The sequence below is a fragment of the Narcine bancroftii genome, chromosome 2 (assembly GCF_036971445.1).
Source record: "Narcine bancroftii isolate sNarBan1 chromosome 2, sNarBan1.hap1, whole genome shotgun sequence".
Classification (NCBI taxonomy): domain Eukaryota; kingdom Metazoa; phylum Chordata; class Chondrichthyes; order Torpediniformes; family Narcinidae; genus Narcine; species Narcine bancroftii.
In genome coordinates, this window is record NC_091470.1 from 84,099,994 (window position 1) to 84,120,070 (window position 20,077).

A 20,077-nucleotide genomic window follows, 5' to 3' on the forward strand; every position below is an offset into this window, starting at 1 on the left:
TCTTGATCAAGAGCTTTGGTTTAACAGGTCCAACTTGAGAAGGATAGAAATTAAGTTGAGATTGTGATCAAGGGTCAGGAAATGTCCAGAGAGGTGGGTGGAGGTCAGAGGTTAGGAGAAAAGAGGAACATGGTGATCCAGAGGCTATGTGCTTAAAGGAAGAAACGAGCACTGTGTCTCTGGTTGAAGGGGCTACAGTCAGGTAAATGACCACAGGGTGGCAGTTGGGGAATACATAGTATGTGAGGAATCAGGGACCTGGTCAAAAATATGAGATTTCTGCTGAGAGAGGAGTGGGCAGGGTCAGAGCTGGTGTGAAACAATGTTTGGTGTTGATGGGAGAAACAGCATTGTTCCTGGGCAGCTGTTGAGGTTCAGGTCAGGAAGAGTGATACTGAGCTTCTGGTATGAGATTGCAACTGAAGGAGAGTTGTGCAGTGTTTACTGTACAAGCAAGAGGATTGGAAAGAAAAAAAAGCATTGTATGTGCAGTGGGAGCATTGGGAGAAGGCAGTGAAGATGCAATATGTAAGGATGAAGTGGTGGAATGTGGGGACAGCGTGAGTATTGCTTGGAAATGTTTGGTGTTATTGGGTAGTTTATCAGGATGATGAGGTATTAGTTGATGAGAAGGGAATTGTACATCTGAAGAACCCAGAAAAGAGGCACAGGGAAGGAGAATTTTGGAAGAGTGTCCAAAGGTACTGTAGTGGTGAGCTTAACCTTTGCATGGATTTATCATGTAGGTGTAAGGTAGGCAATTTCTTATACATGTATTTATGCAACATTATATTAGAACTAATACAGGAGGAGAACATAAGATTTAGTAATGAGTCGTGAGTATTAAGATCAATTGCATACAATACCATGTTCCAATTCAATATGCAAACAAGCATATGTAGCAAGGTGTTACATCAATTTAGTTCGCAACCTCATTGTCTGTATTAATTGTTATAATAGAATAAAGTTCAGTGCAGTGTTTAAGATGGAGAAGGGGAATAGTTATCAGGATTCCAATTCTGAATAAAATTATCATGTCTATTATTAAACAATGTGAATTGTTTATATTCTTATGGAAAAAAATCCTTGCTTTAAGTACCGGTAACTACATTTACATCAGCATTTGTGTGGAGAAAGAGGATAATACATTAGAAATATGAATGGAGGCAATAAAGATTCAATAATGAGGTCAAAAAAAATCCATTAAAAAAAATAATCAGCCTTTTATTTAGAGCACCTTCCAAAACATATATGTGACATCTTTTGCACTGACTCTCATTGACTCTCCCTGTCTAAATACAGTCATGCACCGCATAACGTCCATTCGGGCAACATCCGACCGCATTTACATCCGTGGTCCCATAAGGTTATAATAGATTATCCATTGCCTATTTCTGTATTTATGGTGTGCATATTTTTTGTTGCAAATTAAAATCAGAATGAGTTGATGATTTAATCAAAGCAAAGTAAGCAATTATCTGATTACATCTTCTATGTCTCATTCTCCGATCGGGACATAACTGGATAATATGGTGTTTGCGCAATGTCCAAATCACATAATAATGGCTTTACTATCCCCAGTGATACAGGAACATGCTGAACAAGGAATTTCTCCTGAAAATGCTTGGGAATTCCTTCCCCATTTTGAATGCTATTCCAATCAATAGTAATACTGCTCTATAGTTCTTGCACCTCCTTTAAATTTCTTGACAGATTGGCTCCTCTATTTCATTGGTATTCCATGGGATACAACCAGTAAAGTAATGGCACTTAAATCATTTTTACCTAGCTGGATTCAGATGGATTCGAGGACATCCTTCAGCATTGTAATATTTTCTTTAATCCGTGCTGTCACCCCACTTTTTCCATTTTTGATCTGTCCTGAATATTTTGAACTCAAGAAAATTTAGTACCAACACTGCCCCTTTTTGCAAAATAAGTCAGTTATCACACTAATCCATTATCATACCAATTTACACCTGTAGTTCAATAATATCATTTGCCACACTTGGTACCATTACATACATGCAATAGACACCCACAGTATATTTGATTTATTTTTTGTCAGTTTTCAATCTGAAACCACCTAATAGTCTACAACTTCCTTTGCATTGTCCTCCCATTCATTTGTCCTCATTACCGATGCCATAGACACCTGTAAAATAATGATCAGAATATCTAAGCAGTTAGACAAAATTATTATTTTCAAGCCAGTGAGACAATCATTCCAGATTGTCACTAATTTTGATCTAATGCACCGTTGAATTTCATTCAAAAAGCACAACACTTTCAGACTATTTTGCTTTGAGAGTAGTTTGGGAAAACTTGAGTTTTCATCAGATCGCTAATCTCTGGAGTCATATTGGAGCATATTGTAAACTGCAGCTTGTGGAGGAGCAAGAAATGACAGATTGCACCTTCTGAGTTTACATGTAGGATACAAGATCCTGTCAATTTTGTAGTGCAAAGAAAAACAAATACTACTAATTTCACAATCACCAAATCTGGGTAATTAAATTGCAAAAAAAAAATTCCAGGTTAAAATATTTCTCTCCTTTCTATGTTTAAGACATGGAAGTTATAACAAGAATTCTAAATAATGGGTGCAAGAGGGCATTTAATTAGTTGGACAAATTTAAGTTTATACAGTAAAAAGCAAATGCTTGAAATAGTTAGCCTGACAGTGTCTGTGGAGCAAGAAACACATTAATGTTTCAGGTAAATTACCTTGCATCAGTACTGGGGAAAAGTTGGAAAACAAGCATGTTTAATTTGCATAGAAGAGGAAAGGATGTGTGGGAATTGAAAAATTGTTTGTGATGGTGGAGACCAAGACACTGAGTAACACAAGTAATGTTAGTACAATGTGAGGGGGGGGGGGGGGTTTACACATTTGATCTGTAATCAGCCTTGATGATATAAACCCCATTGACACGGTGCAGCACCCCTTCCAGGTCCAATCGGCCTGAAAAGTACAGCTCAGTCACAAACATAGTACAGTAAACCCCCTAATATCTGTATTTAAAGCAACTGGCAAAAAAAATTGGGAAAATGCATTTTAAAAATTAAAATAAATAATAGGTAAAAATATGTAAGTTAAAGTGGTTGAAAATAAATGGTTAAACATAAAACCTTTGGTGAAGATGGGAGCAAATATTCAGCCAGCAGAGTGCCTTAGTCATGCTTTGCTCATAGCACCTGTTTGAATAATGTGTGAAGTAGCAATAGCGTCGCCCAGGATGAAGAGCTGGTCGATGCTGTTCGTTGTTGGGGTGACTCTTGAAGTGTCTCCTTATTCCTGCCAAGTAAGAGTCACTCTGATCAGAGGTTTTATCAGTAAACTTGAGCGGGGGGGTGGGGGGAGGGAGAGGGGCGGTGTTAATTATCTATAATGTTATTGTTCGTCTTTCGGGCGGCTCCATGGAGGGGGAGGAACCTAAAGATGCAGTGACAGTAAAATGTTTTCAAAGAATGTGACTGAAAATAAAGTAAAATGCTTTAAGGTTTATATATTTATACAATGTAAGTACAGTATAGTATTTTGTTCAGTGTAAGTATAGTATTTTTCCCTTTTAAAATATTTATTCTTAATGTGAGTGTATTAATTAGGCATTGTAAAAGTGAGTCTCAAGCGACTGGAAAATACACTTGTTCAGCATCTACTGGATTCTAGGGGTTTTATTTACTCCAGATTAGATCCACCTGATTTTTATTAATATATTTAACCTTTGCAACCCAGTATCTTGGGATGAAGAGTAATATTTAATTCTGCTCTGTATTTTTTGCTCTAAAACTCTGTACTCCCTACCTTTTTACTTCCTTTCTTTATGTTGCCCTTTATAACATCATTTTGAACAAACTTTTGGTCATCTCCTAAAGATAGTTACTTTAATTGTAGTAATTTTCTTTTGTTACCATCTATCAGCTTTGAGTGATTTCTATAGTTACAGTAAAACTCCTGGTATCCAGCATCTATGGGGATTGGTATGTTGTGTGGATTAGCAAACTGACCTGGGGTGGGGGTGGGGGGGGGGGGGGGTTGCATTTTAACCCTGTGTATTTTTTATCCTATTTATTTTCTGCAATTTTTTTACCCACTTGGTTGAGGCTGCCAGTTGCTTGAATTCTGGATAATGGGGATTTTTACTGTACTTTTGTCTTGCAGATTAACTCCAATGCTCTGCCTACCTGTCTTTTAAAAGAAACTTAGCTTTCAAATTCTTTTGCATCTTAATCAAGGCAGCACTACTCGTCTCCATTGTGATGAAATCCTTTACATTGTAGATTAAAATAATCATACAAACAAACCAAGCTTTTCCTGGCACTCTTGCATTCCTGTTGTAATCAGTTTTACTTTTTGCAGGAGGCAGTTGGGGAGACATTGGAAGAACTGTGGATATCCTATAATTTAATAGAGAAGCTTAAAGGAATTCATGCCATGAAGCAGTTACAAGTATTATACATGTCAAACAACCTTGTGAAGGATTGGGGTATGTGCTATTTTTTTTTAAAAAAAGAAAAGCTTGCTTTACAGTAAAACCCCTGGTAGTCAGTACCTATGTGGATTGGTAAATGCTGGATAAGTTTCACAACATCAAAACATGGCAAAGCATTACTGCCCATGAAATAATTTTAAATTATAATCAAAATATGTGCAGTATATGCAAGAAAAATGCCAACTAATTTCCTTTTAGCAAAATATCACGTGAATGACTGATGGATAAATATTGGCTGGTATAGCAGGGAAGTCTCACCTGGTGTCCAAAATAGTGTAACTAAATCTCTTATGTTTATATGAGAGGACAATTCAACCTCTGTGGGAATATTTTTACTTTACCAATCCAGAACTGGCAAACACTGAAAATGTTTGGAGCTTTTATGCCCTTGAACCTGTGACTTTATTCCACCCGACAGGAGTTGAAAATTTCAGAATGTCCTCAGTATCCTGCATTAATAGAAGCTGGGTAAAAATTTGTGGTTGATTGCCAGCTCAAGACTGTCTGTTTCTGATGTATTGCCCTCTGAGCATTCCATCTTGTCATTCAATGGAACTAAATTTGTTGGGCGAGTTCAGTAATCCTGGAAACCATAAATTAATGTTTTACTCTGTGGTGTTTTCTTTAACCCCAAGGAAGTTTGATGATCATACTGGCTTTCTCAGCCCAGTTTTAGACTTGATTTTGCCAATTTTCTTAATCTACTTTTTAAAAATAATAAATACAGGAGCAAATGCTTTTATTAAAAAAAAGTTTAGATATGATTACCTCGAAAATGGATTATGGTGATTACAATTTTCTTTCCTGGCCCTCCATCTGGTACATTGGGGAATGGAGGGTTCAGATCTGTATAGTGCCTTGTGCAAGGATAGACGTTCATTGACTCTGTGAAGCCTGTTTTTCATGGAAATTAAAGGGCTTTACTAGGGTAGTTACCAGGAAGTTTTGAGAACCCAGTTTGTGCCTTTAAGGAATTTGCTTTCTTGACTTTCCCTGGGCTCATGGCTTTTACCTAATCCCCATCCGTCCACAAATTGTACCACACAGATTAAATTACTTATCTGGCAGCAATCCCCTCTCATCAGGCAGAAGACATAGTAATTTGTAAATGCATACCACCATTTTCCAAGACAGTTCCTTTCCTGCTGTTACCAGCAGGATTTCTCAGAAGTAGAATAATGCTGCTCTTGTACTGCTTTATCTGAATCTTTTCTCTTTAACATTGTACTCTGCAATTCAGTTTTATTTTGCACCATCTATTATATTCAAAGATGGGTTGATTTTCCTGGATAGCATGAGGTAAGTTTTTCACTATATCTCAGTGCATTTGACAATAAACAATTCAATTCAATTGATTCATAGTCGTGGGCCATTGATCCAGAGTTATGAGTTCATTTTCTTTATGACAGCTAGGAAATATAACATATAATTATATCTTGAATTAACAAATAAACAATTTCCAGTGCAGCCAACCATGAACCTGTTGGTTTGTTGTAAAAATCCATCTAGTCCATTAATATCCTTTGGAGAGAAACTTTGTTCTTCTTTCCCAACTTGGTGTAAATGTGACTTCAGACCCTTCAATGTGGTTGACTCTCGCTTGCCTCATTAGTTCAAGTTTGGACAATAAATGACGGCATTACCATCAATGTTTACGTCCTATGAATGAATTGATGAACACTGATCTGTGACTAAACCTGACTCTACCAATTCCAGCATTTGCCATGCTTCCACTCTCATTCATAATCCTGACCACAAATTCTTTTGCACTCCTATTCAGCCACTGTGTTTTCTCATTCATCACAATCCATTGCCCAATATCTGATCCATGCCAAATCCATATTCTCATTCCTCTGAATTCCTTTGTTATCTGATTGTAAGGATTTTTCTTCAGTAATATAATTTCCTTTGTTACATTTGGTGATTTTTCTGTTCTGTTTCACTATTAGATTTCTCAGGATGACAGAGGTGTTATCCTCTTTTATGTTCATTATAAATATTGATGCAAAATAATCATGAATGTGTATGCCATTTGTGTAATTTAATATTAAATATCACTATTTAGAGTAGCCCATATGTTGCTCTTGTTAATACAATTGTAAGCATTTTTGTGCAAATAACACTATGGACATGCGAGCAATGCAGGAAAATGACATGTAAAGGATCAGCTGAGATTTATTTTATTTGCCCTTGTGCTCCACAGTTTTAAATTTGTAAGCAAACAATTCACATGTAATTAAAATACACATTCCAGATTTTATTCATGGTTATTTGTATGTGTTTTGGTTTGACAATATAGAAATTACAGCACCTTTTATACAGAGTCCTCTCATTTCCCTCTGGGATATTTGGCTTCACAGGTGTTTGTGAGGACTCTGCTATGTTTAATTGCTTCACTTGTGCAGGTATAAGAGAGCTAGGATTGTTTCTAAGCTTTTAATTACCTTTGGAGTCTGTAGATGCCATTTTTTAACATGAAGGACCAGAGTTGTGTCAATGAAAGTCAAAGAGGCCTTTATGAGGCTGAAAAACAAGAATAAAACAGTAAGAGACATCACCCAAACCTTAGGATTACCAATCAACTGTTTGGAACATCATTAAGATGCAAGATCGAACTGGTATCCAAGGAAGATCGCCACTACTGATGAGAGAAGAATTTTCATCAGAATAAAGAAAAATCCCTAAATGTATGTCCGACAGATCAGAAACACTCTTCAGGAGGCAGGTGTAGATAACTACTGTCTGCAGAAGAATCCATGAAAAGAAATACAGAGGATGGAGGGGAATGGGCAACTGAGGATCCAGGGGATGAAATCTCACTACCTCAAATGCATTCACATTGAAACAGAGTAGCACTGACGTAACAGAAAATACTGGGAATCCTCAACCAGTCAGGCCACATCTGTGGGACAAGAAGCGGATTAAATTTCACATTTCAGATCCAACATCCTCCTTTGGAATCTGAATTTCATGATATTGACTGAAATGTTGGCAAGATGGCAGTGCTGCCAGAGCCACTGTAGCGGCAGTGCTCCCGCTGGTGCGGACCCACAGGGAGTAAGGGAGTAGAGATGCAGCGCTCCCATGGGGCCCAGCCGCCAAGTCAACTGTCGTCAGCTCCTCACAGGCTTTGAACGGCCCATTGTGGGAGCCTTCGATGGTTTTATTTGAAATCCTGCAACCACTGGTCTGCACCTAAGATGGCGACTCCTATTAATCGGCAGCAGCCACGAGGTACTGCACACTCCAGGGAAGCAGAGGACTGGAGCAGGGCACCAGAGGACAGGAAGATCAACCCTATGTGTGGCTGAAGGAGAAGGTTAAATGTGTGGCTGAAGGAATGGTGCAGAGTGCAGGGATTCAGGTTCATTGACCATTGGGATCTCTTCTGGGGAAGACAAGACCTCTACAGGAGGGATGGTTTACACCTGAATGCAACGGGGGCCAATATACTGGCAGTTAGGTTTAAAAATGCTGTCGGATTTGATTTAAACTAATTTGGCAGGGGGAAGGGAACAGGACTGATAGGGAAGCAGATAGGAGAGTGAATATAGGGGTGGTTCCGTTAGACGTGAAACAATAAGGAAAAAGGGAACTATAAGTGATAGGAGAGTAGGGACAAGTGCATCGAGAACAAAGGTGGAGGGAGAAAGGAGATATGGTATCAAGGTATGAATGCACGGAGTGTAAGGAATAAAATGGATGAGCTTGAGGCGCAAATGGCAATGGGAGGTTATGACATTGTCGGAGTAATGGAGACATGGCTGTGGGAAGGGCAGGATTGGGAAATAAATGTTCCCGGGTATACGTCCTATAGAAAAGACAGAAAGTTAGGAAGAGGAGGTGGGGTAGCTCTGTTGGTAAGAAATGAAATTCAGGCGTTTGAAAGGAAAGACATTGAAACAGGTGGGGTAGAGTCTGTTTGGATAGAATTAAGAAATTGCAAAGGCATGAGGACCATAATGGGGGTCATTTACAGGCCTCCGAAAAGTAGCTCAGATATCAGTAGAAGTATAAATCAGGAATTAAGAGTGGCATGTCAAAGTGGTAGCAATATGGTAGTTATGGGGGACTTCAACATGAAGGTGGACTGGGATAATCAGACGGGGGCAGGAACACAAGAAAGTGAGTTTATTGAATGTCTACGAGATACTTTCTTGGAGCAGCTAGTGGAGGAACCTACCGGGGGAAGTCAATTCTGGACTTGGTGCTGTGCAGCGACACAGAGTTAATAAGTGACCTCGATGTAGGGGAGCCATTAGGGAATAGTGACCATGGTATAGTTACTTTTGAGCTGCAATTAGAAAGGGAAAAAGAAAGGAAGTCGGAAGCATCTGTACTGCAGTTAAATAAAGCTATGAGGGAGGAGCTAGCCAAAATAAAATGGAAAGATACACTAGCTGGGAGGACAACTGGGGAAAAATGGCAGGTATTTTTGGACATTTTTCACAGGGTTCAGGACAAATTTATTCCAAAGTGGAGGAAAGGCTCTAGGAGATGCAAATGGCAGCTGTGGCTAACTAATGAAATCAAGTGCAATATCAAATCCAAAGGGAGTAAGTATAAGATAGCGAAGTGGAGTGGAAAGTTAGAGGATTGGGAAACCTTCAAAGAGCATCAGAGGGTAACTAAGAAAGTTGTAAGAGAGGGGAAAATGAAGTACGAGAGGAAATTAGCAAATAATATAATGGAGGATAGCAAAAGCTTTTTTAAATATGTGAAGAGAAAGAAATTGGTTCGGTCCAAAATTGGTCCATTAAGAATGGAAAAGGGTGGAATTATTACCGGAAACAAGGAGATGGCTGAGGAATTTAACAAGTACTTTGCAACTGTCTTCACCAAGGAGGATATAGGTTATGGTCAGTTAGGGGGTAGTGGTCATGCAGTATCAAGAGACTTGGGGAACTTTCCTGGGGAAGTAGGAGATCTAATGGATATCTGGATCCAGAAGCAAGAGGTTGTGAGTAAATTGTTGGGACTGAGGGATGATAAATCCCCAGGGCCTGATGGGCTGCATCCCAGGGTGCTTAAAGAAGTTGCTATGGAAATTGTGGAGGCACTGGTCAACATTTTCCGAAGTTCCATAGATTCGGGGGAGGTCCCTGAGGATTGGAGAGTGGCTGATGTGGTGCCGCTTTTTAAGAAAGGAGGGAGGGAGAAATCGGGAAATTATAGACCGGTTAGCCTGACATCAGTGGTGGGGAAGATATTGGAGTCCATCATAAAAGGAGAAATAGCAGAACACTTAGTCAGTAATAATAGTATAAGGGCTAGTCAGCATGGATTCCTTAAGACATGCTTGACTAACCTTCTGGAATTTTTTGTGGATGTGACAAAGAGGGTGGACTTGGGAGAGCCAGTGGATGTGCTGTATTTGGACTTCCAGAAGGCCTTTGATAAGGTACCGCACGGGAGACTAGTGGGCAAGATCAGGGAGCATGGTATTGGAGGTAAGGTGCTGACATGGATAGGAAATTGGTTAAGAAATAGGAAACAAAGGGTTGGAGTAAGCGGGTCTTTTTCAGGATGGCAGGATGTGACGAGTGGAGTGCTGCAGGGATCAGTATTGGGTCCTCAGTTGTTTGTAATTTATGTAAATGATTTGGATGAGGGAATTATTAATAACATGAGCAAATTTGCAGATGACACTAAACTGGGTGGCGGTGTGGGGTGTGAGGAGGATGTCAGGAAAATGCAGAGGGACTTGGACAGGTTGGGGAAGTAGGCTGCTGAATGGAAGATGACGTTCAATGTGAGCAAACGTGAGGTTATCCATTTTGGGGGCAATAATAGGAAAGCTGAGTATTATTTAAATGGAAACAAGCTAGGGAGTGGGGAGGTGCAAATGGATCTGGGTGTACTTGTTCACTGGTCACTAAAGGCTAACATGCAGGTTCAGAAAGCTGTGAAGAAGGCAAATGGCATGTTGGCTTTCATAAAGAGGGGATTGGAGTATAGGAACAGAGACGCCCTTCTGCAGTTGTACAGTGCCCTGGTGAAACCCCACCTGGAATATTGCGTCCAGTTTTGGTCTCCAATTTTGAGGAAGGACATACTAGCTATAGAGGGTGTGCAGCACAGATTTACAAGGTTAGTTCCAGGGATGGCGAGGTTGACATATGCTGAAAGGCTAGAAAAACTGGACTTGTATCCGATGGAGTTTAGAAGGATGAGGGGGGACATGATTGAGGTATACAAAATCATCAGGGGGATAGAAAGGGTGAAGTCGGATTACTTGTTCCCAATGATGGGGGAGACGAGGACTAGAGGGCATAGGGTAAGAATACAGGGTAGGCCCTTTAGGACGGAGATGAGAAAACATTTTTTTACCCAGAGAAGTGTGAATCTGTGGAATGCTCTGCGACAGAAGGTGGTAGAGGCAGATATGCTGATTATGTTCAAAAGAGAGTTAGATAAGACTCTAGTGGACAAAGGAGTTAAGGGTTATGGGGATAAGGCTGGAAAGGGGTACTGATAATAGTGATCAGCCATGATCTGTAAAATGGCGGTGCTGGCTCGACGGGCCGAAAGGCCTACTCCAGCTCCTATTGTCTATTGTCTAAGGAGAAGCAGAGATGATGACCCACAGGATGATGACCATGGCGGCAGACCAGTGAGGGGTCTCTGTGGCTGAGGGAACTGTGCATGCAGCAGGCTGCTGCCGACTCGAGGAAAGGAACTCATGGAAGCTATGGACTGCTGGAGACTGGCTTAAACTGGCTGGAGGGGTACCAGGTATTGGAACAGTGATGAGAGGAGGTGCTGAGGGTGCTGAAGGGTTCCTGACCAAGTTGGAGCTGGAGCTTGGGTTGCCAGTGGTTTGGACTGGACTCTGTGCGGGGGCTGCGGAAGTGCTGGAGGTGAATCTACAGACACTCAGTGACTCTGTGGGGGGGACTCTCGTTTGCTTCTCTCTGAGTCTGACAGTAAGGGCCGTTTTGGCAATTCCTACCAATGGCAAATTTGTCTGCCATCAGCAGACAAAAATAAATTTCATGTAAAATGACACTGTTTTATTACTTTGATAATAAATTGAACCTTGAGCAGATTATCAAAAAGGCAAATGGAATGTTGGCCGTCATTGCTTGAGGATTGAATTTGAGAGCAGGGAGGTTCTGCTGCAACTGTGCAGGATGCACCTGGAATGCTGGGAGCATTTCTGGTTTCCTTATTTGAGAGTTGGCTTTGGAGGTGGTGCCGAGAAGATTCACCAGATTGAATCAGCAAATGAGGTTATCTTATAAGAATGAAAAGTGAAAGTCTGCAGATGCTGTGATTTTGTAAAAACACTGAAATGCTGGAGGAACTCGGCCAGTCTTTTCAGCATCTGTTGGAGACAAAGATATATTACCAATGTTTCGGTCCCGAGTCCTTCTTCAAGGAATAAGCAGAATAAGCCAGAAGCAGGAAATCTCAGAAAATCTCAGAATTCAGACAATGGAGGAGAAATCCAGACCAACAAAAAGGTGTTAATTGGATATAAGGGACAAGATAAGAATTGATCATGTTTGTGTGAAAGGAGATGGAAGGGAGAGACAGAGAAGGGTAAAGGAGATGGAGGAAGAAGGAGGGTGTTATAAGAAAAGCCAGAGAAGTCGATATTAATGTCATCTGGTTGGAGGGTGCCTAATTGGAAGATGAGGTTTTGTTCCTCCAATTTACAAGTGGAGAGACATGTCAGCAAGGGAATGGGATGGAGAATTAAAATGGGTGGTCAGAGATGTCCTCCTTCAAACAATGTGGCTTTCCCTCCACCACAATCAACTCAGTGCTCACCACATATCCTCGATTACCTCTGCATCTGCCTTGGTCCCCTCTGCCCCCACCTGTAACAAGGACAGGATTCCTCTTGTCATCACCTACCACCCCACCAGCCTCCGCATCCAACACATCCTACTCTCCCATTTCTGCCACTTACTATGTGATCCCACCACTAGATACATAGCCCTCTCTCCTCCTCTCAGTACTTTCTGGAGCAGTCTGCTCCCTCTCTGACTCCCTTGTCCACTCCTCCGTCCCCATCAATTATTCCCTTGGGACCTATCCATGACCACAGGAAATGCTATACTTGCACCTGTACCTCCTCCCTCACCACCATTTGGGGCCTGGAAAAGTCCTTCCAAGTGAAGCAACATTTCACTTATCTACTGCATCCGGTGCTCTCCTTGTGGTCTCTGCTACATCAGAGAGACTGGACGCAGGCTGGGAGATCACTTTGTTGAGCACCTCAGCTCTGTCTGACTCAATGGTGTGGATCTCCCAGTGGCACCCATTTCAATTCTCCATACCATTCCCTTGTTGACATGTCTATTCATGGTCTCATGCACTGCCAAACTGGGACCACATACAAATTGGAGAAACAACACCTCATCTTCCAACTGGACACCCTCCAACTGGATGGCATTAATATGAACTTCTCTGGCTTTTGTGAATCCACCCCCACCACCCCCCCCCCACCCCATTCTTCTCCGACACCTTTCATCTCTTATCATTATCTAATTAGCACCGTTTGTTGGTTTGAATTTCTGAGATTTCCTGCTTCTGGTTTATTCTTCTTATTCCTTGAAGAAGGGCTCCGGGCCAAAATGTCAACAATATTATCTTTGTTTCCTATAGACTTTGAAAAGACCAGCTAAGTTCCTCCAGCATTTTGGTGTGTTTTTAGCCTGTGTTTTGGTGTGTTTTTAGCCTGGGAAGAGCCTGGGACTACACTCACTGTAGTTTAGAATGATGAGGGAGAATCTTATAGAAACATATAAAAGGAAGGATAAGATGGTAGGCAAGATGAGAACTATAGATATGGCCTCAAGATTGGGGAAGGCGGGTTAGACTTAAGGCAGAGATGAGGAAGAACTGCTTCTCCCAGTAGATTCTGCCTCATGAAGTGGATTTGAGAAGCAGATTGAAGGTTATGGGGATTGGGCTGGGTAAATGGAGCAGAGTCAGTCCATGGCTATATCTTATTGAATAGCAGGCTCGATGGGCCAGATGGCCAACTCCTACTCGTATTTCTTATTTTGTGTTTAATTTGCATGAAGAAAGTTGTGAACTTTCACAGCATAGGTGAGGCAACCTTGGAGTTTTCAGACAATGTCAGTCTTGATTGATAAACTGAGGTTGTATCTTCCAGCTCACCATTTATTCTCTGAATACCCAGTTTGAATGCTACTTGCCTGGTCTCTGGCATCCTGTCAGTGCCACAACTGTTGAGTTCTGTGAAGCAGGCATCATTCTTTCATGGTATCTGCCATACGCCTGTACTTGTGACGTGGATGATGGGGCTGACATGAAGTTGTAAAGTGAGATTAGCCTAATTTGTTCCCCATTATCAACTTGATACAGTAAATAAAATAGTACTCACCCATGCCCTTTATTATCAATGATACATTGATTATAAGTTCAAATTGGCAGAGTGATGTTGTGGGACTACGGCAGGAGGATATGGACAAGCTGGACTTGTGGGGCTGTTTCCATGCCTTGGAAACAGGAAATGCAAGAAACAGGTTAGGCTGCATCAATGGGAAGAGAAACAGAGTCAATGTTTCAGGTTGAAATCCATTTATCTGAACTAGTAAGAATCAAAATTTACTGTCATGAAATTTGTTGATTTGTGGCAGCGTCACTGTGCAAACATTCATATAAACCACCTTACAAAAAATAAATAATAAAAATAGTGCAAGGCAGTGTCTTTGGTTCATTGATCATTCAGGAATCTGATGGCAGAAGGGAAGAAGCTGCTCTTGTGACGATGAGTGCTCATCTTTAGGCTCCTGTACCTTTTTCTTGATAGTAGCAAAGTGAAGAGAGCATGGTCTGGGTGGTGGAGGTCTTTGCTTTCTTAAGACACCATCTCTTTTAGAAGTCCTTGATGGTGAAGTCTGATGCCGCGATATCATGGTCTGAATTAGCAACCCTCTGGAGTTTTTTCTTAATCTAAGTATTGGTACTTCTGTACCAGACAGTGATGCAACCAGCCAGAATGCTCTCCATGGTACACCTGTAGAAGTTTTCAAGAGTCTTCAGTGACATACTTAATCTCCTCAAGCATCTCACAAAGTATAGCTGCTGGCGAGTCTTCTTCGTGATTACATCAACATGGAGGCTCCAGGACAGATTCTCAGAGATGTTGACTCCCAGGAATTTGAAGTTCTTTACACTCCCCTCTACTAAGCCCTCGATGAGGACTGGATTGTGTTCTCCCAACTTCCTCCTGAAGTCACAATCCTTTCCTTAGTTTTGCTGATGTTGAGTGCAAAGTTGTTGGGGTGGCACCACTCAATGAACTGATATATCTCCCTCCTGTATGCTTCCTCATTGCCATTTGTGATTCTGCCGACAATCGTGGTGTCATCAGCAAATTTGTCCATAGCATTAGCCCCTTTCACACTGGGACCATGTCCCAGGGTGAAAGCTCCTTAATCGGCATGCAGGCATCAAATCACACTGGGGATGATACAACCAAGGTAGATTGTATCATCCCCTGTGTCAACTAAAGCCCATGTGCCTTTTAGCCCAGTGTGAAAGGGACATGGACTATTCGGGGACAAAGTAGTGCAGGAATGTGAAGGAAAACAAAGATTAAAAGAAGGTATAATTTTGCCGACCTATATAAACTAAATTTCTAAAGGACCGTGGAAAAGTCACAATGGGAGAGAGAGAAAGAGAAAGAGAGAGTGATGGTGAATCTGCCCTCCCAGAATTCTGTGCAGCAGGAAAACCCTTCCATGACTGTTCCATGCATACAGCCTTTTCTCTACCACACAGAAATCTGGGAGGGCAGGTCCGCCATGGCTCTTTCCCACGGTCTTTATAAATTGTGCAGCTTTGTTTTATACAACCTTCCCATGGTCCTTTATAAATTTACAATGGTTTATATTGGTCGGCACAACAATGGGCTGAAAGGCTCTTACTGTGCTGTACATATAGCTTATTATGTTATAATTGGGCATGATTAATTTTGTTTAACTACAAGATCATAATACATTGATCAGGATTTAGGGCAGATCTACCATAGCTCGATGCGTCACTCAGATATCACCAGTGGAGGATGGAATCCCCTATCCCCAGGGATGACTTGTGATGAATATGAAAGAACACAGAAAGCTGGTTAAGAGTAGGCCTTTTCACACCACAGTGTAAAATGAAGGTTCCCAGGAAATTTTCCATGGAACCCTCCCATGAACCTGTGGTGTTAAAAGTTCAGCCCGGGAATTTAGAAAGGGGTCTGTTGCCCTTCCTTGGAGATAGGGCCGTGGACCCGGATAATTTTCCTGGACCACCCTTTCCTTGTGATGTGAAAAGGCAAATTACCAAGTAGGGGAAGCCCCGTGTCGCCAGCACTTGCATGCTGTGTCACGTAGGCAATTAAAATTAAAAGATTCACACCTCCCAAAACAGCAGGCTGCTTCGATAAGTCACGACGGTGGCATGTCACGATGGTGGCACAATGCAGGATAAATGGCCATCTTCGTTAATTATACTCCCTCCCGCAGCTGGAGTCGCTCTGGAAAATACAGAGCAGTTGCAGCTGTGTGAGGGATTGAGAAATAAAGTCAGCCATTCATCCCACATTGTGCCGCTGTTGTGATGTGCCAAAGTGACCCAGAAGTGTGGGGGTGGGGGGATGGAGTGGGAAGGTGACGGACAGATGGATGGCTGGGATGGGACGGAGGGAGTGGGGCGGGCAAGCATTCGATGTGGACTGCCGGGGGTGGGGAGAGGGAGCAGGTGGGCAATTGATGAACAGGGAAGGGTTGGGAACTTTAGCTCCTGTGAGTGCGTAACGTGTCATCAGTTGGGGATGGGATTCCCCCTAAATTGCTGAGGAGGGCAAATTTCTGGGAATTTGGACCATGTTTGAAAGGTCCAGGAGGTCCTGCACCTTCAGGAATTTCACCAGGTCGAAGTAGGGACACCTCTTACCTGCAGTGTGAAAACGGCTAGTGGTTCACTGTGAAAAGCAGAACCAGTTCACTGAATGGCCAATCTACTGGTTAGCCAATGTGAAAAGGGCTTTTGGAATTGCGCCTGGTCACATAATCATGGGTGTATAGTGAGTAGAGCAGTGGGTGAAGCATGCATCCTTGAGTTGTGTTGATAATGAGGAAACATTATTTCCAATTCATACTGACTGAAGACAAACACAACTCATTAAGCTACAGAGAGAGAAGAAAGGAATTGTTTCTGATAGGGTGAAGCAGGAGTGACTAAGGGGATAAGCTATAAACAAGCTCCTTGATGCTGCCTTCTATTCCCATCAACTCCCCCTTTGGCACTTTTTCTTGCATCAGCAGGAAATGCAATGCATCCTTTCACCTCTTCTGTTTCCACCATCCAGGACCCAAACTGTCTGTCCAGGTGAAACAGTGAACTACTTGCATTTCTTCCAATCTACTGTATAGTATTCAGTGTTCACAGTGTATAAAGATGGTATGGTTAACATGCTGGTTAGTACAACACTTACAGCACCAGTGATTGGTGGTTGTATCAAACACTAAGTTGTTTGTACATTCTCCACAATACCATGTGGGTTTTCATCCATGTTCCAAAGATGAAGGGGATTAATGGGTTAATTTATCTCATGGCTCGTGGGTGGGAAAGTCCAATTACTGCACTGTATCTCTAAAATAAATTGTACTTGGCTTCCTGCTCCACTACATATGAACATGAGGGTGACTGAACAGCTTCCTGTGGGTTCTAAGGATGGTTTAAACAGTTTTTTAAACTCCATCCATCTCTGTATTCAAGTTGCCAGGTAATGAAGTGGAGTTACTCTACCAGACCAGAAGCATGCTGAGAAGTAAACCAAACAACATTTTTTATTGTGTCCACTTCTCTGGGCTGGCATCTGAATTGTACAAGATCTTGCCTAAACCAACCTGTGAGTATTGATGTATGCCCATCACTGGACAGAAAGGATGGTTGTGAAAGCAGAAGAATTCTCCCTTCTAAAACAAAAGTGCCTCTTTTCCCCTTTGTCTCTTTTCATTTTCAGGCCTCCACCTTAAGGCCGGCTACAGGAGCAGATGAAAAACTAAGAATTTGCCTTTCCGACAGCAGCCCTAAAAGCATCCTATTCATATCCAGAGGCGCCTTCGGATCTGAAGGTGGCAGGACAACTGGTTCCGCAGTGCCACCTGTCATAAAAATGTGACATAGCAATGGCTGTCTTCCCTACCCATACTCCCCGACACAGCTGGAACCGCTCTGTTTCCCAGAACAGTTCCAGCTGTGTGGGGGGATTATGGGTAGGGAAGACTGCCATTGCTTTGCTGCGTTTTGAGACTTACTGCTTTGAGAGAAAAAAGCTGCTAATGAAGGGACACCTAACAGGCGTTGGTTACCTAGGAAAGCAATGAGGCTTTCCAGGAGTCTCAATTAGATCATTGTTGATCCTTACTTTGGGTCCATTAGTTCTGTATCCTGTAATAACTTTACCAAGAACCTAATGACTTCAACTTTGGAATACTTCATACTGCCTCAATATTAAAAGAGTTCTGGAGTGGGGCTGCAGATTTCCACAAGCATTGAATGATTACAAACATCAGAATGTTTCCATAACATTAAATCTTAATCACCTATCTGCAGAAATAGTTTATTTTTAGCTATCTGACCCAATCCTTGAACATCAGGCACACCTTAGTTAAATCTCCATTACTAGTCAAACCTGAGGATATCAAGCAGAGGAACTCTGTTCCACTTTCTGCCTAATATACGAGGCCACAGCTCCTCAACTTCTCTGCCACTCAATACGTTTATCACTGACTGACCAGGTTGTAATCTCAGGTTTTGTATTTCTGTGTATTAACTTTTCACCCCCTTGCTTATCAAGACCCCCTTCTATCCCTGCCTTCAAAGAATCAAAGGCTCTGGCAACCTTTGAGGAAAAGTGCTGGAGCTTGTGCTATAGTTGATGTGTTTATGCACCTCCTGTCTGTCTTCCTCTAAATCCATCAGTGTGACCCTCTCTTCCCTTTCCCTCAGTCATGTTCTATTTTTAGTGACTATATTATTGTGATGAGTTCGAGTTACTTTTCTTCAACACCGTTGAAAATGCTTTTTTCATTGTGACCTTTCATTAAAAGAAAATGAAAATAATTGTGGGGGCTGAAATTAAAACAGAAAATAATGCAAAGTACTCAACAGACCAGGCAACATCTGTTAAGTGAGAACATGATGCTTTAGGTCAAAGATGTTGCCTCATTCTAACTAAGGATCTCTGATCTGAAATCTTGACTGGTCTGTTTCCAAAGATGAGACCTGACCTGCTGAATGTTTCCAACATTTTCTATTTATAATTGTAAATATCTTGTTAGCTGCCATTTCTCAAGAGAAAGGAAGCCTGGTCTGTTCATTCTTTTTTGATGTGTCTACTCAAGTTTCCGATAGCATCTTTGTGTTTCCTTGCATTCTTGTGTTAACTGATGTGGGGCAGTAGTTAAATTTACTGTTCTGGTAGCTTAGAGGCTTGAGCTAACTGTCCAGCAAGCTGAAATGAAATCCCACCATGCCAGGTCTGCAATTTAAATTTAGTTAATAACCTAGAATTTAAACAAAAACTAGACTTTAGTAATGATATATAATTTCCACCCCTATTCCTGGCCATGTGTGGCAAGATTATAAAACTGGTCTTGTTGGTTTGTTGTGAGGTTGCTTAGCTCCATTCAATTGCATGCTCTCTTTGCAGTTTAGCGCACATAGTCAGCTTATCAGTTTAGCGCCTCATTTTTATAATGCATGGTGCTACCCCTGGTGTGTAAATTTCATTCACAACTCTTGAACAAATGAAGCAGTCCTTCCTGTATGCACAGACCTAACCAATATTCAAGCATGAACTAGGGAAGTGACCAGTAACACTTGTGTCACAAAAATACATGCAATGATCATTTCCAACAAGAAGTCTAACCACGTACCCTTGACATTTAGCAATATTGCTATTCCAGAGTCCACCCTATCAATGGCCTGGGGGCTCATTATTGATGGGAAGCAATGTAACAGTAATGTAAATATTGTGGTTAAAAGAGTGGGCTAGAAGCTGATGAGAGTGAAGCACCTCTGGGCATAGCACACCTTGCTGAACATGAATGTGATTGGATGCTCTCATCTGGATGTGGAACTCCAGAGGCACTTGGGAAGCCTGAGTCCATCCAGGACAAAGAGGACGACCCAGTTAGTGTTGTGGTTAGCCCAAAGCTATTACAGCACCAGCGAATGGGACTGGAGTTCAAATTCCATGCTGTCTGGAAGGAATTTGTATATTCTCCCATGTCTGCGTGGGTTTCCTCCCGCTTTTTAAAACCTATCGGGGGTGTAGGTCAATTGGGTGGCACGGGCACATGGGCCAAAAGGGCTTGTTATCAAGTTGTATGTCCAAATTAAATTTAAATTTAATTAAAGCAGCTAGCTTGGTGGATACCCAATCTATCACCATTACCATTTTATTCTCTCCACCACTGCCACTCAGTCAGTACAGTATTGTACCATCTATACAGGTCATGAAATGTGAAAGAAATCTAAAAGGTTCTCTCTCCACTCTCTTCAGTGTTTCTATATCAATAATATGGAAACTTGGATTCCACCAT

The 20,077-nt window shown here is 41.6% G+C and overlaps 1 protein-coding gene across 1 annotated transcript in view; it reads left to right on the plus strand.

Annotated features, from left to right (window-relative positions):
• dnal1 (dynein, axonemal, light chain 1) overlaps positions 1-20,077 on the plus strand; it is a 42,375-nt gene that overhangs the window by 17,430 nt on the left and 4,868 nt on the right. The window contains exon 6 of the mRNA XM_069917309.1: positions 4,364-4,490. Within this exon, the coding sequence (XP_069773410.1) occupies positions 4,364-4,490 (127 nt within the window). The remainder of the gene's footprint in view (positions 1-4,363; positions 4,491-20,077) is intronic.